Below are 16,789 nucleotides of genomic sequence, written 5' to 3'. Positions count from 1 at the left end.
CGATTAATATATTTGTTTATAAGAACTATAATATATATTATATAAAACAGTTTTTTTCACGAATTATTACTGGTAATTTCACTGTTTACGAAAACATTTAATAAAAATTAATATGTCAATTAAAAAAATTAAGTCTTATGCAAAATTAGAAAAAAAAAGAAAACTTAAAATAACGTAAGCAATGAGAAATGCCGTTTTCGGTCAAAGCGGATCTTGATGCTTAATAATATTTTACAATCAATTATTATTAAATACATGTTTCTGTTTTTTAAATTGGCACTGCGTGCCAATATGGACTTTGTCGGACTTAAAACACAATTGTGTAAACTGAAACTAGAAATAATATCTCATATTAATTTGATATTGTCAAGTAAAATAATATACTAGAAGAATATTTATAACAGTTATACAAACTTATACGGATAGAGTATAATCATTACAGAGTATAATCATTATAGAGAATATATTCATATATGATTATCTTTAACCTTATAAATATACTTTTACATGATCACACATGATAATATACTAGTATATAAGACCATATATGACCATATAAGTTATACTTAAAGAGGTTTAGCCATATAATATTGTTCAAGATTATATTTCAATTTTTTATATAACTATATATAATTATATATCTACTAATATAAACAAATAAGAGGTATTTTTTCCCAAGTATATAATATGCGCATATATGGCCATATATAATTATATACTCTCATATATGGCCATAAAATATTGTTTAAGATTATATTTTTTATTTCTTATATGATCATATATAATCATATATCTACTAATATAAACTAATATGAACAAATAAGAGGTTTTGTCCCGGGTATGATCATATAGAGACAAAATTTATATATAATTGTATTATATATAATCATATATAATTATATATAATCTTTTTTTTCCGGAAATATTTTACCGAAAAATACAAGTCCATTCAATAGCCTCGAGAAATCTTTTGATTTTAAAAATATAGTTAAAAAAAATACATTTAAAGTTTTAGATAGTTATTATTTTATGGATAATTATCGGTTTGTAGATAATTTAATGAATAATTATGTAAATAATTATTCTTTGGGCCCGTAGCTATTGGGGGATCATACGATTTTTTTAATTTTTTCAAGAAAACTGACTGATAATGAACTCTTTTTGCTTTTATAATAAAGTCGTTCTCGCCTTTTTTGAAGTGCTTAAGTGTCTCCTTTTCATATCGTGAAATCACATTGTATCTTTGTTTAAAGTAAAAACTTTCGTTTTTTAGACATAACAATTAAACCTTGAGTATTACATATTTCTAGCACAGTATTATTAAAAGTTATTATAATTTACCATTTGTATTTCTTTTGCTCCGCAATACGGGTACTTAGGCACAAAATTTTAAGTACGGCATTTAGAAGATTTATTACAACAAATCTAAAACCTTCACCATATCAAGGACATTAGGAAGAAAACTTGTCGAGGACAATGGAAGAAAAGCGCTATTACAACCGGAGAGCTGCATTTCAAAAATTTTCATTACATTGGATCAAGTTACTGCAATCCTTGTAAAATTATTTATTTGAAAATACAATATGTGCGTGTCCATTATTTTAAAAACTTCTAAAACCAATAATGCACATCGCTTGTCATTTATCCATCATTGTTGACATTGTCTTTCAAATACGTTTCTGTTTTTTTCTGTCAGGGATCATTATTTCTCGACCGCTTCCTGGGTATCTCAGACAGAAATTTGCATAACTTGGCTGACGCGCGCTCAGAATTTTTCAGTAATTACCATCTGCAAAAGTCCAATGTGGCATTGTCAGGTTGGTAAATGCCATTTTCTTTTGTTTTAGGCAATATATACGCAATCAAATATAAGTATTTCGATTCATAATTCCTGTATTTACTTCTGTCTATATTTAACTAATTGTTCTTATTTCTTAAATATACGATATTTTCCTCTGTGTTTTCTAAGTTTCAAATTTAATGTGGCCATGACAATTTTTTATTTTTATATAAGTCTATATTCAATATGAAAAACAAGTACGTTTAATTAATACTTGTTAAAATTATAAATTAATTATTTTAGGAAATTCAGAGAATATCGGGTGAAGGTGGATGGGTGGATACTCCACCAGAAGCCCCTCTTTTTTCCATAAACGGCAGCAGTTACATCGCAATAAGTCCTGTAAAAGATGGACCGGCAGGATATTACAAACATATAATTTGGGTTAATGTGCTCCGAAAACAAGTAGTGCCTTTGACGCATGGAAAATTTGAAGTTGTTAGGATTTTAGTATGGGACCAAGTAAATAATACTATGTAAGCGCAAGTAAACTTGTTAAATTAATGCTTAATGATTTAATATTGTAAAATAATTTACGTTTTAACTAGATATTTCATCGGTATTCCATTTATGAGACCGGGTCAGAGACATCTCTATTGCGTGAGCTCTGCTCTTCCTCGTATGGGATCGCCTTTGCGTCCCGCTATATGCCTTACGTGCACCATCTCATCCGACATGACAAACGCTGACGAAAATGAATATTGGACTAGTTCTTCAAATTGGCAAAATGGTCTCACCAATCGAAATGAATGGCATGATCACCATGAAATTCATACCGATAGCAAGGAACATCGTCAAGCAAAGGATATCTCCAAAAAGGACAAGTTGAAAAAGAGGAATGTTTTAAGTGAGTGCTAACATTATTTTTCTTATCTTGTTTTTCTTTTGCTTGAAAAATGTGAAACTTGTTATAATATTCTCCAATGGGAAGAAGATATTATATAAAAAATAAAAATACTGTTAATACATTTATAGTTAATTAAAATATTTATTTTGAATCAAAGTATAGAGTACCAATCATAGTTCAATACACAATATAAGAATTTGAATAAAAATATGTTATGTAAAAGAGAGATATTTGTTTCCAAAATTTTTTATTACTTAAAACAAGAAAAGATTGCCTAGATTGTACTATGAAAAGTCATATTCGTGATGATGTCTAGCTTTGTTTTTAGTTTCCTTTCTAAAAAAAAGCATGTTAAATCGATACTCGCATCTCTCGAAGTCTTCTCGAAAGTCTCGAATTGCTTTGTTGGCTCTTTTCTGCAATGCTGATTGATTCTGTTGCTGCGCTAACTTCGTGAGCGGCTGTCATAGCATATTTTGACAGTTGTGTGTAATATTAAAGCTAAATAGCGCGCGCGAAGCGCGCGTCTGTGATGTCTAGTAAAATATAAAATCAAGTAATTATTTCGAATCAATGGTATCCTAGTAAACAAACTGCCTATGATGACAGATGACAGCAGATTAGCAACTTATGTTTTATCGGTAGAGTCTGTAACTGTATCTGCTGTCATTATAATCTGACAGCAGATTGTAGACAGAAACCGAGTAAAATCTGTTATTTTGTAAACACTTAAAAGAAATATATAATTAAAATAGTTACAAAATGGCAGATTTTGCTTAAGTTTTGCAGTTAATTTGACATTATAGTTTATTACCAGATTCTGTTATATTTCTGCTAACATTCTGTCGACAAAATTTACAACAGATACTTTCACACTCTGTTCTCAACAGATTTGGTTATCCAAAGTAATTTACAGCTTGCTACATACATACAATAGGAATGAAAAATAAGTAGGGGAGACCGGGGCTAGTTGATATATGGGGCAGGTTGGTACACGGCAATTATTGTAAAAGTGATAAAATATAATATTGTATAAAAAATATAGTATTTCCGCAAAAACATTGCGATAATATTTCAATTAGTTATTTTAGGCTAAGTAGCGTATTTCCACAAACAGAAAATGTTATTAGTTTTGCATAGCCAAAAGTAAAATAAATGAATAATGTATTAAATGTTATATTTCTAAATCTGGTCATCATATCATAATTCTAACTGTGTCTTTAAAATTTTTACTTTAAACGTAATAACTTCCAGTTATGTTAATGTCTTAAAACATTTTTATGTTTAAACAATAATCAAAATATCTAAATATGGCAGGCCGAGGCAGGTTGTGACGGGGTAGGTTGCTACTGCTTTTTACTTATAATTTTGACCAACTCCGACGATGTAACACATAACCTCGGCATAACAGCGGCAGATATTTTAATCTTATGTAAGATTTTACCGTTAACGTCTCTTATTAGTCTTATTACGTATCAGAACCAGTCAATACAGAACATCAGTTAAATTATATCTGGGACATTCCATGTCAACCGGATCAGCGCCGTGACCAAAATTTGAGAGGGTTTAAAAATTTTTTTCAGGGTGCAAAATTTGTGTAAACATATTAGCTTTCGAATACCGAGTGTGCATTTGAAAAAATTCAAAATGGCGGTCAATAGGGAGCCCATTAACCCCATTAAATATCACATTTTATCCGAAAAATGACGATCCCCAAAATTTCTCGCGACCAAAAATCGTTTCAGGGCTCAAAATGTTCGTACTCCCATGTACTTTCGAAGGTCACATGGCGTTTGCGGAAAATTAAAAATGGCGGATTAAATATGGCCGTAATGCAGAAATGTCACTTGATTCGGATGAAACTCGGTACTAGGGGGTTTTCAAGGTCGCTAATTCCAAATGTGAAGTCGAAATTTAGAAATTCAAAATGGCGGATTAAATATGGCCGCCCGTAATGCAAAAATGTCACTTGATTCGGATGAAACTCGGTACTAGGGGGTTTTCGAGGTCGCTAATTCCGAATGTGAAGTCGAAATTTAGAAATTCAAAATGGCGGATTAAATATAGCCGTTTGTAATACAGAAATGTCACTTGATTCGGATAAAACTCGGTACTAGGAGGTTTTCGAGGTCGCTAATTTTGAATGTGAAGTCGAAATTTAGAAATTCAAGATGTCGGATCCAATATAGCCGACCAAAATGCAAAAAAGTCCCTAACAATAATTTTGCATTGGTTGTTATAACTATTATTACGATTTTTCTTTGAAGTAATGGATAGTTTAGTTAGTTAATAATAACACAAAAGGAGGCGATGAAAGCCGTACATGCTTTTACAGATTTGCTTTTTCGGTGGTTCTTCAGTCGTTCCCTTACGAAAAAAACACCCTAAATAACACCCTCAAAAAAAAAACACCAAAAAATAATGGCGTAATTTCGGATCCCCAAATGGTGTAAACGCCATTTGGGGATCCGAAATTACGCTATTATTTTATGGTGTTTTTTTAGGTGTTTTTCTTGGCGTTAACGCTCAAATGGTATAAACGCCATTTGGGTATCCGAAATTACGCTATTATTTTTTGGTGTTTTTTTGGGTGTTTTTTTAGGTGTTATTTAGGGTGTTTTTTTCGTAAGGAAACATTTTAAAAATCTTTATATATATATATATGTATGTATATATAAATTATAAAATGCAAGGTTATTAAAACTTTGACATATTATGAGGTCACATTATACATATAACTTCGAAGTATATATAGATATAGATAAACCATACAGACTCAGGCTGCGTTCGGAAACGTCACCCGGTTATACTCACTGAGGCAAAAATGGCGATCATGCGGCGCTGACGCCGCGTCCATTTACCGACCTTGACTATAAATATACCAGATACATACATATGTGCGATTCTGGATTTGCCTTCGCTTTGTGGTATGCGTTGGCAGCATGTGGAGGAGATTGGGAGATGCGTTGGGCCTGTATTCCGTTCCTACCTACCGATAACTGTCAGTTCGATTAAGCGTCGTTGCGCAGGTTTCTCGTATTGTATAGAAGCTGCGCCAACATGGCCGACCAGGCCGACGCCGTTAACGGCACTGACGACGAACAGAATATGGCCCCTGCGCATGCGGTAGCAGCGCATCCACTCCACATGCTGCCAACGCACACCAAAGCAAAGGCACATCCGTGTGCTGTCGAGCGTCTAAATCATTAGTTCAAACAAATAATTAATGTAAAATAAATATTCAATAAATGTTAAAATATTTTTTTACAATAAATTGTAAAATGTATAATTAATGAAAAATAAATATTTAAAAAAACATTTAAAAAATACCATTTACTACTTGGGTATATAATTCAAAGTTAGATATGCGTATAATGTGGCCTCATAATAAGTTAAAGTTTTAACCTTGCATTTTATAATTTTTATCTTTTGTTTTATAATTGGATGTCAACACTGAAACCCGATTGTCTATACTAAAAGTTGGGTGTCGACACCAAAGATTCGGTGTCGACACTCAACTTTTGGTGTCGACACCCAAAATTTGGACTTCGACACTCAAATGTCGGTGTTAACAGTGAAAATTTAGGCGTTGACATCGAAAATGGAGTGTAAACACCCAAAGTTGGGTGTCAACACCAAAATCTTGAGTGTTTTTTTCGTAAGGGTTGAATACGAATTTATAGCTACGAACACGTATTTTTGAAAGAAAGTACCATAAAATCATTCAAACTATCCTGTCGGTCTCAGAGCGACAGATTTTGGCGCTACTGAAGCAACAATTTTTTTCACGTGAATCAAGTGACATTTCTGCATTTTGGTTGGCCATATTGGATCCGCCATCTTGAATTTTTAAATTTCGATTTCACATTCGAAATTAGCGACCTCGAAAACCCCCTGGTACCAAGTTTCATCCGAATCAAGTGACATTTTTGCATTACGGGCGGCCATATTTAATCCGCTATTTTTTATTTCCAAATTTTGACTTCAGATTCGGAATCAGCGACCTCGAAAACCCCCTAGTACCGAGTTTCATCCGAATCAAGTGACATTTCTGCATTACTGGCAGCCATATTTAATCCGCCATTTTGAATTTCTAAATTTCGACTTCACATTCGGAATTAGCGACCTCGAAAACCCCCTAGTACCGAGTTTCATCCAAATCAAGTAACATTTCTGCATTACGGCCATATTTAATCTGCCATTTTGAATTTTCCGCAAACGCCATGTGACCTTTGAAAGTACATAAGAGTACGAACATTTTGAGCCGTGAAACGATTATTTTGGTCGCGACTAGGGATCGTCATTTTCCGGATGAAATGTAATATTTAATGGGGTTAATGGGCTCCCTATTGACCGCCATTTTGAATTTTTTCAAATGCGCGCTCGGTATTCAAAAGCTAATATGTTTACACAAATTTTGCACCTTGAAAAAAATTTTTAAACTCTCTCAAATTTTGGCCACGGCGCTGATCCGGTTGACATGGAATGTCCCATCTATATTATAATTTTGTACTCTACAATGTAAATGTAATATAACACATATTGTTACATGTTGTTATTTTTTTTTATTAAATATATTATACTTTGAAAACTGGATCTTTTTTACGTACTGTAACAATTTACCTCGTATATGGGGCTGGTTGTTACAAATGTCGTCGTCTTATAATTGTTATTGATGTAACAAAATTAATTATATTATTTAGTTAAAAAAATAATTTTTGTGTTGTTTAAACATGCGGCTATTGAAAAATTCTTTTGCGGCTTGTATTCCATTTATTAGTTACGTGTAAAAGAATCTTTAAAAAAAGTTTACCAACTAGCCCCGGTCTCTCCTAGTCAGTACTAAAATATTACAAATTAAAAATTTATTTAATAAAATAACACAATAGTAGTAATATAACACATATATTTTAAAGATAACATAAAATAAATAAATAACATACTTTATATTAACAAAAAATTGCAATGTATCTTATTAGGGGAGACCGGGGCAAAGTCGTCACTATTTTTTCGGTGCCGATTTTTAACAACAAAACAAATAATTATTTCGTAAAATGTGGTATACCGTTGTAAAGAGTGAACCCTTGGCTACGAAATCAGGACATTTTTGGTCGTTTTGTTCAACCGGTATAGAGTAAAAACGACAAAGGTGCAAAAATTGAAATGTCAAAATTGCCGGGGCGGAGTCGTCACTCCATTCTCGGACAAAATTTTAAATGAAAATTCATAATTTCGATCATGAAAAATGATAGAATACATTTTATTAATTATTTTTTTTTAATAGAAAAATTATAACAATTAAAAACACGATGGCGGAAAATAATTACAAGAAAAGCGCACTTATGTGCCCTACGTTTGCACGAAATGCTCTGTTTTCTGTCATCTCTGAGCACATATTATCCAATCTCGTCCTCGTTATTGTCCCTAATCTTATCCGTCCTCGTCGGAATCCGACCACTGCTGCTTTCTTGACTTTAATTTTCGCCCAAAGCCTCTATGATATCGTATGGCCACGTCATCCACGTGTGCTATTTCATCATTATTCTTCTTCGGCCAGTCGTTCAACGTAGTTCTCGCGACTTCAAATTGTTTTGCGGCTACTTTTGTCTTAATTTTATCTTTTTTCACCGCAAGAACTGCCTTCCTGAGTTGCTTCTTGTCGACGGGAGTAATTTTGCGATGGTACGTGCGTATCATTTTCTTGCAATTAAGAAATAAAACGATTTATTTGCAACGAAAAATAGAGTAAAACCACTGAGATAAAGTCGTTACAGTGACGAGTCCGCCCTGGTGGCTTGGTGACGACTTCGCCCCGGACACAGATTTTAAGTTTGATCGCTCATGAAATATTAGAAATCAACGAAAATAAAAAAACTTCACTGGATTCTGCATGCATTACTCTTCAGAATCATTTATCTCGAAATTCGGAGAAAAAATATTTAAAATATTAAAAATTTTCAACGCGCAAGAAATTTTACTTTTGACCTCCAAAAACACGTTTGCCTTAATAAAAATCACAACATGGGATACAATCTCAGTAAACTCCGTTGGTTATATGGGCACCATAAGTAGCATTTACAATATCAATGGCGAGTTCATACAACTCCGCCATACATACTCCGCCCCGGTGACGACTTCGCCCCGATCTCCCTTACTTATATTATTTATCTATTTTATGTTATCTTTAAAATATAGGGAAGACCGAGACACCATGAGCCACAAAAATTCAAACTCTGAAAAGTACCTTCAAATATAAGATTTTTTGTCTCATTTTTTTAAATAGTTTTAAAGCACAATGTATATTTCAAAGTTTATTTACAAAATCAATATTAAAACTTTTTTAATCAGTTAAAAAGTTACTTATGTATCACGAAAATCATTTATGTCACGTGCGTCACGAGACAACGGACTTTGATCATTATCACCTAGATACGAAGTATGGGCAATGAACTAACTGTCACGTGATACTAGTTATATCAACCTACTAGTTATACCAACTAAACAATCTAGATTATCCTAAACCGTCAATGACCCATGGTACCCCGTGGCTCATGATGACCCGGTCTCCCCTATGCGTTACATTACGACTATTGTGTTACTTCATTAAATAAAATTTTAATTTATAACATTTTAGTACTGACTACTTATTTTTTATTCTTACTTTTATAGGATCTTCTAAAAATTAAATCATCAAACCGTTCCAATATACGTTTTCTCGGGGGGAAAAAAATATCCAAACCTCTAAATGATGAGTTTTGAATATAATTGTAATGTAGATTAAAATAAAAAACATGCATTTTTTAAATTGTATTCTTATACACGTTAATGGGATAAAATATCTTTTTGAAAAGACCGATTTTCATGTTTTTAAAGGTATATTGTTGAAATTATAAGTAACATTAAAAAATATTTTAAATAAAAGTTTCATGATTTTCTAAGGTTTTATAATGTGCTTCATATATTTATATTCTCGAAAATATCATATTTTTAAGACATTTTCACCACCTATTGTTGTTGAGTACTATTACTACTAAAATCTTTTCTTAACTGCATAAAAGCGTATTTAATATATTCGTAAAATATGTTTAATTGTACATATAATGGCCTAGTTTACACCGTGCAACCTGACGTATGCCCTGACTTAAAATAGGCTTCTAAACAAAACGTTTACACCATGTAGACCTATGATACTTTTGAGTCAAATATAGGTAAAAATTTAGTCCTCATGTAAATGCCATCTGTTGAACAAGATTGAAAGGTTTACGGACTTATACATAACCAATATCGTTTGTACTTTGTATTGTGTCGATCGTGTCTGTTTGCTGTGTTTGCTGAAGAAATATATTTGATTTATTTTCATAACAATGAATGCGTTACAACACAGAACTTTTTAAAAGTACGATACAAAAGATGATAATCGAAAATAATAAACGACGAACTGCAAGGTTATTGAAAATTATACACAGAAGACAGCAAGTATGGAAAATAATTTATTTACAAATTAAAAGATCCCGGAATCTGATTATGAATGTACAAAACATCAAATGTTGCTACCACCTATGAATCTTGCGGAATTCTGCTTTGTCTCAAATAGACGTCTTTGGATGAAACGTAGAAGTTATCACTTTTAGAATGACATCGTTTTGAATACATATGATGATGCACAGTGGCTTGAAAGATTTTTTCCCGTCCATTAACTTTAAAATTTGTTTGTCAATGCACAATTGAATGAAGTAATTTGTTTCTTTTTCCGACCAATTTATTCTTTCTTTCTTTTAATATTCACTGTACTTTCCTATTTTTTCCTATTTTTTCCTATTCTTTCCTATTTTTTCCGCCACCTGGCGGAAAAAAATTTCTATGAATAACTACAAAATTTGACTAGAAATAGAAATTTGTACATTTTTGTTGAAATATTTAATTTTTTGTAGAAATAGTTATTTTTTTGTAAAAATATCTACGAAATAGTACCACAAATTACAATGTTCTCAAATCAAGAAATTATTGCAAGTAGTATTTTATGAAAAACTACAATTTTATAAAAAATAATACAAAAATCTACAAATATTAAAAATTTGAAAATCAACAAAATCTTAAAAAATAACATCTGCTTGTAGAATACTACAATTATTTATAAATGACTATAGAAATCTACCACAATTTACATATCGTAAAACTATACAAATTAGAATCTAATCCAGTTTTTAGTTTCTCATAAAATACTACAATTTTGTATGAATAGTAACAAATACCGATTTGTTTGTACAGCCCAAAAATCTATTACAATTATGACTAATTAAAATTTGTAATTTTTAGTTAAATGTTACAAGTTTTTACACAAATCTTTCAAAATTCATCTATTATTAATAATTTCTTAATACGCAGAAGTCAAAATTACATGTAGATTTCCATGGATTCACGATTCGTAAAAAACTTAAGAATTTTGTCGTTTTCTATAGGACCTTGTAGTATTGTATGCAAAATTACAACCATTTACGAATCAGAAATTTATATAGGTAAAAAATTGTACATTTATGTATTTTTTTATTGGACTTTACAACAGACTATACGAAAATAAAAACATAAGTATTTTGACTTCTGCGGTTTAAGAAGTTATTAATAATAGATGAATTTTGGAAGATTTGTATAAAAACTTGTAACATTTAACTAAAAATTACAAATTTTAATTAGCAATAATTGTAATAGATTTTTGAGCTGTACAAACAAATCGGTATTTGTTATTATTCATACAAAATTGTAGTATTTTATGAGAAACTAAAAACTGGATTAGATTCTAATTTGTATAGTTTTACGATAGGACTTGGTTAGGTGGCGTGCGAGAGAGTGGTTGCGAATTGAGCGTGTGAGATAATTATAAGTGGTAATTAGACGAATAATTGTAAAGGCGAGATGAATAGGTGTAGTAGGAGTGAGAAGGTAAGATAAGGAAGTACGGCGATTGAAGAGAAAGGTAGGCGAACATTAAGAAAGGCATTAGAGAGAAGGAAAAAAACCGCCAAAGGAGAGAGGTTAGAAGACGAGCGAGCGCGGGAGGTTATGGCGGGCAGAGAAGCGGGAAGCGCGGGAACCGCGGAAAAGGTAGTTAAGACAAGGCAGGATAGTAAGCAGAAAAAATTAGTTGCGGAGGAAAAGGTTAATGGTAAGAAAGTAACGTTTAGGTATAGTTTTACGATATGTAAATTGTGGTAGATTTCTATAGTCATTTATAAATAATTGTAGTATTCTACAAGTAAGCAGATGTTATTTTTTAAGATTTTGTTGATTCTCAAATTTTTAATATTTATAGATTTTTGTATTATTTTGTAACGGCCTGACTTTAGTATCGAACGCGGACTAGCGTGCCGGATCAAGAGTTCGATGAAAGACCCAGAGACAATAATCAATTTAGGTTGTACATGCGATTGTTTATTCAGCTTATTATATACACAAAGAGAAATGTTAGCGCGGTATTCGATATAACGCAGGGACGGGCGGAACGCGATATACGACGAAGGGGTAGTGCGGGTGCACTCGATAACGAACGCGGTATCACAATATTCGACGGGCTCGGTATATTACAGAGACGGACTCGGTATATTACATAGACGGACACGGCATATTATAGGTAGTGCATGTGCACTTGGTAACGACGCGGTATTACGATACTAGACGGACTCGGTATATTACAGGTAGTGCATGTGCACTTGCGAACGACGCGGTATTACGATAATAGACGGACTCGGCATATTACATGGACGGACTCGGTATATTACAGGTAGTGCATGTGCACTTGATAACGACGCGGTATTAAGATGATAGACGGACTCGGCATATTACTGATATTACAGAGACGGACTCGGTATATATATTACAGGTAGTGCATGTGCACTTGGTAACGATGCGGTATTATGACACTGGACGGACTCGGTATATTACAGGTAGTGCATGTGCACTTGCGAACGACGCGGTATTACGATATATTCGAACGCGTAGCGTATAGTGGAGGATTTTCGGGGTCCCGGGGCGGCGGCAGCGAGAGCCCTCGTGCGAGGCCGAGCGTGCTCGACCCCGCGTAACCGTGCCGTCGGGGTTGATGTAATGGAGTGCGGGGACACCTTAGAGCCCTCAGTCGAGACACGGAGCTCCGAACCTCGTTGGTGTGTCTCCCTAGGATCTGAGGATAGGTGTTCGTCCGGAATAGCGGAATGCTGGAGGTCAGACGAAGTGTCTCGCTCTCGCCGGAGCGTCGGTTTATATAGCGCTCGGCGCGGTGGGTTCGCTCATAGAGATATAAGAATAGAGTGCGCGAGTCATATGCTAGCACGTAAGAGGCTGCGATATAGGAATAGAAAAAGAACGCTGCATATAGGCCCTTTCTGTCTTTGTCTACGCGTGCATGCGAAACAAAGACAGAAGGGGCCCATGCGCAGCTTTCTCTTTTTATTCCTATATCGCTTTTTCAGCTCGCTCGCGCACTCTATTCTTATATCTCTATGGGTTCGCTAGGAGGGAGGCCGATCGTCAGGCGAGTCGCGCTGTGGTGGGGCGGCGCGGCGCCGCGCGCTCATCCTCGGTGAGGCTCGGCTCCCGTCGGCGTTCGTCGGGAGACACCGGTGCCGCGCTTGGTCTGCGCACACGGTGTATTTGAATGTAATAAAATGTGGGCGCACCGCGCCCTGGTCTTCGCCCGACTGATCGTCGGTCGCGCGGCATCCGGCGGTTGCTGGCCGGGAACGATGCTTGGCGAACGGGGTGCATCGTTACAATTTTTTATTAAATTGTAGATTTTCATGAATAACTACTTGCAATAATTTCGACTTGGTTAGTGGAGCGTGTGTGTTGTGCATGCGTGTGAGAGTTGCGGATAAATTAGGCGAGAGTTTAGAGAGAAATAGGAAGTGAGGTAGGCACTAAACCGATAGAAAGGTAGGAAGAATAGCTTAAAAGTAGGATAGGATAATAGATGTAGTAGAGAAATATTAAATAGTGAAGGAAAAGAGCGCTAAATGTTTTAGAGAGAGGGAGAGGTTAAGTGAGAGAAGGCGGAAAAATAACGTGGTGCGTTCCAAAAGGGAGCGAGATTTGCGTTACGCATAGAGTAGGTAGTGACATAAACGGAACAATCATAGGCATATAGGCAGCGGTCAAGGAAATTGACTAGAAGGAGAGCGTGAACGAGTGACGTACAGGATGGAGGGAGAGGCAGGCGAGAATGAGAAAGTAGTAAAAAGGAATAAAGATGTGAATTTGGCTACGGATAGTTTAAGTAGTGAGAAAACGAGTAAAGAAATTTTTGTCACACCAAAAGAAGAAAAAAGAGAAAATGGAAGACTTACAGAGGAGAAGTTAAGAATGAGAGAAAGATCGAGCTTGACCAGCATACTGGATTATGTGAGAAGTGAAAATAGTATGGCATGTGAGATAGCGAAAGGAAGAGGAAAAGAGAGGAAAAAGAACAACTTGCGGAGGAAATTTTCGAAAGAGGTAACAAGACCGTAAGAACGCCACCAGGAATAGACAAATTGAAGGAAGGAGTCGGTGCTGCAGGTAAGAAGAGAGAAGAAGAAGGAGATTTGTCAGCAACAAAGAAGGATGAAGAGGATGGTTTGTTGTTAGCAATCCTGAGAGAAATTAGAGACGAGATGAGAGAGATGAGAGAGAGGATAAGCGTCTTAGAAGAAGATGAGACAGGCTGTTTTATTTTATAAATTATTACCAATTTATTAGTGTTAATTACATCTATAATTTATTAATTATACATATTACAGCCTTCACCCGACGCAGCCGGGTCCGTAGCCGTCGGGGCTCTAAGTTACAAAAGAAATATTTACAGAGCGCCAGCCAATTTTTACAAAATTAGCAAAAGGGTACACAACAAAACTCAGGAGGTGGATGGTCGGAGGGACCCTCAGATATGACTGAATTAGATTTTTGCTTATTATTAATTTACATATTTAACATTATATTGTTAAATTATATAATTATGACTCAGGCAAAAGAATACAGATTTATTACAATACTCACAGTTGCCGACAGAAACTTCTCGACAAATTTTTATCGTTATATATACAATGATTAATATATTTGAATGACGAAGTACGACGTTTAGTATCGCACAATTCAATAAGGAGCAGCGGTCCGACTACTCGGGGGAACGACTCCCGGAATTACAAATATGATGACGCTAGTACGGCTTTCCGGAGAGTGAGTTTTCCGGCAATCCGCTGCTCCGGCGAAGGCCCAGCTTAGGCCGCTTTGATAGCTGGCGCGTGCGCATTTCGTTAGTTTCGCCGGTGGACCTAGTGATATTCGGGCAGCCCCGTCAATTTCCCGGCTTTCTCCGGCGACAGCTGGTTTGCCGTCCTTGTCTGCCTTATGGGCCGAGTCTAAGTGTGGCTGATATCGCTGTCTTCTCCTTGCCCTTACAATTGCTGGCACGGATCGTTTATTCCCACCGATAGTTTCTTTATACCGTATCTCGTCTATAAGATTTTTAAAATAATACGTTTCCTGTTTGCCTGAGTCACTCTAAACATCAACATAACATATTTATACAGAATAACAATGTCATAAATACGCCAAAAGAACTCCCGACGAGTCGGATCGCGTCGATGTTGAGGGGAATATAATTATACTGCTACAAAAGATGGAGAAAAAAAGAAGAAAGAGTAGAGGAAAGGATGGATAAGATAGAAGAGAGACTATCGAAGATCGAACAAAGGAGTGAAAACATAACGGAGGAGGCGACCGGTGGCAAAATAGAGGAGATTGTGGGAAAGGTGGCGGAGATGGTTAGGAAGAGAGAAAGAAATATGAAGAAAAAAAAGAAAAGAAAAATAATTTAGTGATCAGAGGACTACATAAAGAGAAAAACAAAAGTTTAATAGACACAGCGGAGACGTTTCTTGAGAGGTTGAAATGGACTGCTGGGAATCGAAGGATAATATCATGAAGGAGAAGAAGAAGCTGGGAAGTAAGAAAATTTTCATTAATCACAATCTGATCTTTGAGGACAGAGAAGTGCAAAGACGGATAAAAGAACGGGCATGGAAAGAGAAAATAGAAGAAAAATGGGTAAAAATAGGTTATAAGAAGCTAGATGTACAAGGTAGGAAGTATGTATGGAGCGAGGAAAAAAATAAGTTAATAGAAAAGAAAAATTTATAAAGGGAAGCCAAGCAGTGGAGACGTGTAGAGATGAGGTGGTGGCGGACGCAGATAACGTGAATAATGTAAGTAATAAGGAAGAGGGAGAAAGGGAGAGAGATAACCGTCGTAAGGGAAGAGGAAAGATTGAAATACTTTTTTGGAATGTAGCAGGATTAGTAAACAAAGATAGAGATTTCTGGAGATATATCAGGGAATTTGATTTTGTAAGTTTAAGCAAAACAGGGGTAGACGCAGAAAAATGAGATAATATTAAAAGTTTATTGCCGAACAATAAACAAGAAAGAGAATAAAAAAAGAATAAAAAAGAAAGGCAGAATGATAGGAGGTTTTGTATTGAGAAGAAAAAAAGCTGGGGGGAAGGAAATACGGTAATAGACTATATGATAGTGTAACGATGCACCCCTTACGCAAAAGCATCGTTCCCGGCCACCACCCGCCGGATGCCGCCCGACCGATCCTCCGTCGGGCGAAGACAGAGCGCGGTGCGCCCACATTTTTTAAACGCTTGAAACGCACCGTGTGCGTGGGTAACACGCCGCACCGGTGCCTTCCCGCACGACGCCGACGAGCGCCGACGGGAGCCGATCCCCGCCGGAGCCGAGCGCGCGGGATCGCGCCGCCCCACCACCGCGCAATTCGCTTGACGATCGGCCTCCCTCCTGCCGAACTCGCCGCGCCAAGCGATATATAAGCCGGCGCTTTCGGCAAGACGACACTTCGTCTTCACCACGGTTTTCCGCTGCTCCTGACGAAGCCTACCGTCAGTGCTGCGATTTCGAGCCCCGGCACGCACGCGAATTTCCCCCTCCACTACGCACACAAATGACGTTCGGTCTATCGGTGTGTCGGCAGCGCTCGGCCGTTCCGAGCGAGAGGGAGAATATTACTCCCTCCTTGTCGCTCTCACACAGCTCGCGCGATCGACGAATGTT

The 16,789-nt window shown here is 35.8% G+C and overlaps 1 protein-coding gene across 1 annotated transcript in view; it reads left to right on the top strand.

Moving 5' to 3' along the window:
- The window catches only part of LOC112457782 (inactive dipeptidyl peptidase 10), a 95,296-nt gene that overhangs the window by 52,037 nt on the left and 26,470 nt on the right, over positions 1 to 16,789 (top strand). The window contains exons 6-8 of the mRNA XM_025021015.1: positions 1,697 to 1,817; positions 2,084 to 2,316; positions 2,389 to 2,687. Of these exons, the coding sequence (XP_024876783.1) occupies positions 1,697 to 1,817; positions 2,084 to 2,316; positions 2,389 to 2,687 (653 nt within the window). The remainder of the gene's footprint in view (positions 1 to 1,696; positions 1,818 to 2,083; positions 2,317 to 2,388; positions 2,688 to 16,789) is intronic.

The sequence above is a fragment of the Temnothorax curvispinosus genome, unplaced genomic scaffold (genome assembly GCF_003070985.1).
Source record: "Temnothorax curvispinosus isolate PA1 unplaced genomic scaffold, ASM307098v1 QBEX01008256.1, whole genome shotgun sequence".
NCBI classification, from domain to species: Eukaryota; Metazoa; Arthropoda; class Insecta; order Hymenoptera; family Formicidae; genus Temnothorax; species Temnothorax curvispinosus.
Note: the sequence above shows the minus strand (reverse complement) of the source record. Positions and strands in the feature narration are given on the sequence as shown.